This window comes from Cariama cristata, unplaced genomic scaffold (genome assembly GCF_000690535.1).
Source record: "Cariama cristata isolate BGI_N322 unplaced genomic scaffold, ASM69053v1 scaffold2771, whole genome shotgun sequence".
In the NCBI taxonomy this organism is placed as follows: domain Eukaryota; kingdom Metazoa; phylum Chordata; class Aves; order Cariamiformes; family Cariamidae; genus Cariama; species Cariama cristata.
In genome coordinates, this window is record NW_009598472.1 from 7571 (window position 1) to 9900 (window position 2330).

The following is a 2330-nucleotide window of genomic DNA, read 5'->3' on the forward strand; positions in this document are numbered from 1 at the left end:
AGCTGCTGGTGGAAACTTTGCATGTTTGTTTGGTTTTGATTTTTTGGAGGATTTTTTTGTGAAATCATGGATGGTATTTACCACTTTTACAGGGTTTTATATTAATTAAATGCTGACCTTCCTGATTTTGTGACATTCAAATTGTAGAGACGGAAATACCTTACAATTACAAGTATTACATAAGGTTAGGGGTTTCTGGAGTTAAAGTATTCTATGACATCTCCAGTATGCTTAAATGAAACAGTGCTAATGGTGTTAAATATGCTGTCCACTTTTGTCCTATGAGCTCAGTCTTAAGTACTGGCTTACAGTCAAATTGCTTTACTTTGTTGTTGTTTTTCTTTTCAGGCAAATTTTGAGGGGTGAGCAGGAGGTACCAGACTCGATGAGTTTCCATCGAAATGTCGGAAAAGTCAGGCCAGAGTACAAAAGCAAAGGATGGAAAAACAAAGTATGCAACACTCAGTCTGTTTAATACTTACAAGGGAAAGTCACTGGAAACTCAGAAAACCACAGGTGAGTAAAATGACTTTAGCTTTGCATTCTGTTTCATCGTTACTGTAGTACTAATTAAGAGTGCAAAGTATATGAGCACTTACATAAGTTGTGGGTTTTTTTTTTAAACTGCTTGATACAACAGTTAAGTGGAAGAATTCTGGAAAGCAACATTGATTACAGTTTCTGGTTAGCTGTAAACAAGAATATCAGTTCAGGGAGTTTGCAGTCTAGTAGGAAGTAGAATATAGGTAAATAAAAACTGTTTTATAGCTGCAGGCTCAGTTTGTTGTCAGTATATGACGTGCCATTCCCAGCAGTGTGTTTTACCATATTAATGTTTACAGTACTGGAGGTGTTTGATTAACAAGAAGGCAGTGCTCACTTTTAGATCAGGTGCTTTGTTTTGCAGACAAACACTGGGTGGAACTTATACTGATGTTTCAAATAAGGCCACTGTGGGCCTCCTTTTTCATGATTGATTGGATTGAGAACCAGAGGGGAATGACAGTCTGAAGGCTTTGAATTTGATTTGACATGCTTGCCTAAACTGGGGGGTGAAAGAGGGGAAGTGTGTTTAAACTTTGGTAGTTTGCCACAATACTGTTTTTAAAGGTTGAAACCGAGATGTTTGTAATGATACAACATGCCTAGGGTAGCATCTTGTTTGCCTGAGTTGATTAGTTGGTAGATTGAATGTTCCTACGTAGTGTGTTAGCTTCTTACTGCTTTTTCATACTTGTGGTCTGGAGTAAATGCAGTTTGTAGGAATGTTTTTGCAAGAGCAGCATCTGCCAACTGAAGCTGGCAGCAAAAAAGAAATGGGCTGGACCCATGTGGGTATTCCTGGACACATCAAGGTATGTTAAACTCCAAAAGGAGCAAGAGAATGATGCTTGACAACATGTTAAAGGATATTAAGACACCAGCATCGTATTTCAAATGGCTCCTCTAGCTTTATGTCACTGAGCATTGTGTATAAAGGTGGGACCATAGATACTTTTTAATCTCTGGAATAGGCTAACCATAGTAACTCACAATTCAAAAAGTATTCAGCTTCTCCCAAACCAAGTATTACTAATCCCCCTCCCCTTTTTTTTGTTTTAAATTAAATTATGAAGAATTTTGAATTTCTAATTCTTACACTCTTTAAATTTTTGTTTCTTGCGAGACATTTTTATTGATTTATATAGCTTTACATGGACACTAACTGCTAAACAGCATTGTTAACTTGCACTTTCTGTTTTGACATGCAGTTGCTGCACGCCATGGATTACAGAGTCTTGGAAAAGTTGCTATTTCAAGGAGGATGCCTCCCCCAGCTAACCTCCCCAGTCTCAAAGCAGAGAACAAAGGCAATGACCCTAATGTGAACATTGTGCCTAAAGACGGCACAGGATGGGCTTCAAAACAAGAACAGCACGAAGAAGAAAAGTAAGTGACCAGTGAGATCTGGGTCGTTTTGCTGTGCCATTTCTCTCAAGTTTTCCCACAACTAGAAGTGGGCAGAGCCTGGGAAGGAATTGGCTAGACTTGAACGTCCTCAAGATAGCTACCAGAGAGGAAATAGCACCTTTATTAATTTTTGTGACGAAGAATCTTGCTATTAGGGGGATAGTTAAAAAAAAAAAGAAAAACAACATCCCCTTCCCCCAAAGCCCCTCCAAGCTTAAATTGAGAGCAGTATGCTTATAAATTCCATATGATGAGATGAATGTTACCTTTAGCCACCTGATGTGACTGCCTTTGTGTAAGTTTTGACAATTGCTTAAATACTTACAATATGTAATACTGTATCATTTAATGCTATATAATACATAATACTTTATATACTA

At 37.9% G+C, this 2330-nt stretch overlaps 1 protein-coding gene across 1 annotated transcript; it reads left to right on the plus strand.

Moving 5' to 3' along the window:
- Nucleotides 1-401: 401 nt before the first annotated feature.
- Nucleotides 402-1933, plus strand: LOC104168624 (protein PRRC2C-like). Its single transcript, XM_009709278.1, has 2 exons — nt 402-516; nt 1752-1933. The coding sequence occupies exons 1-2, from the start codon at nt 402-404 to the stop codon at nt 1931-1933; spliced, it is 297 nt and encodes a 98-aa protein (XP_009707580.1).
- Nucleotides 1934-2330: the final 397 nt, after the last annotated feature.

Bases quoted from the DNA above. Each gene is read 5' to 3' on its own strand.
- LOC104168624 (XM_009709278.1), top strand. From the start codon at position 402: ATGTCGGAAAAGTCAGGCCAGAGTACAAAAGCAAAGGATGGAAAAACA. The intron at 517-1,751 runs GTGAGTAAAATG...TTTGACATGCAG, and splicing joins GGAAACTCAGAAAACCACAG to TTGCTGCACGCCATGGATTA.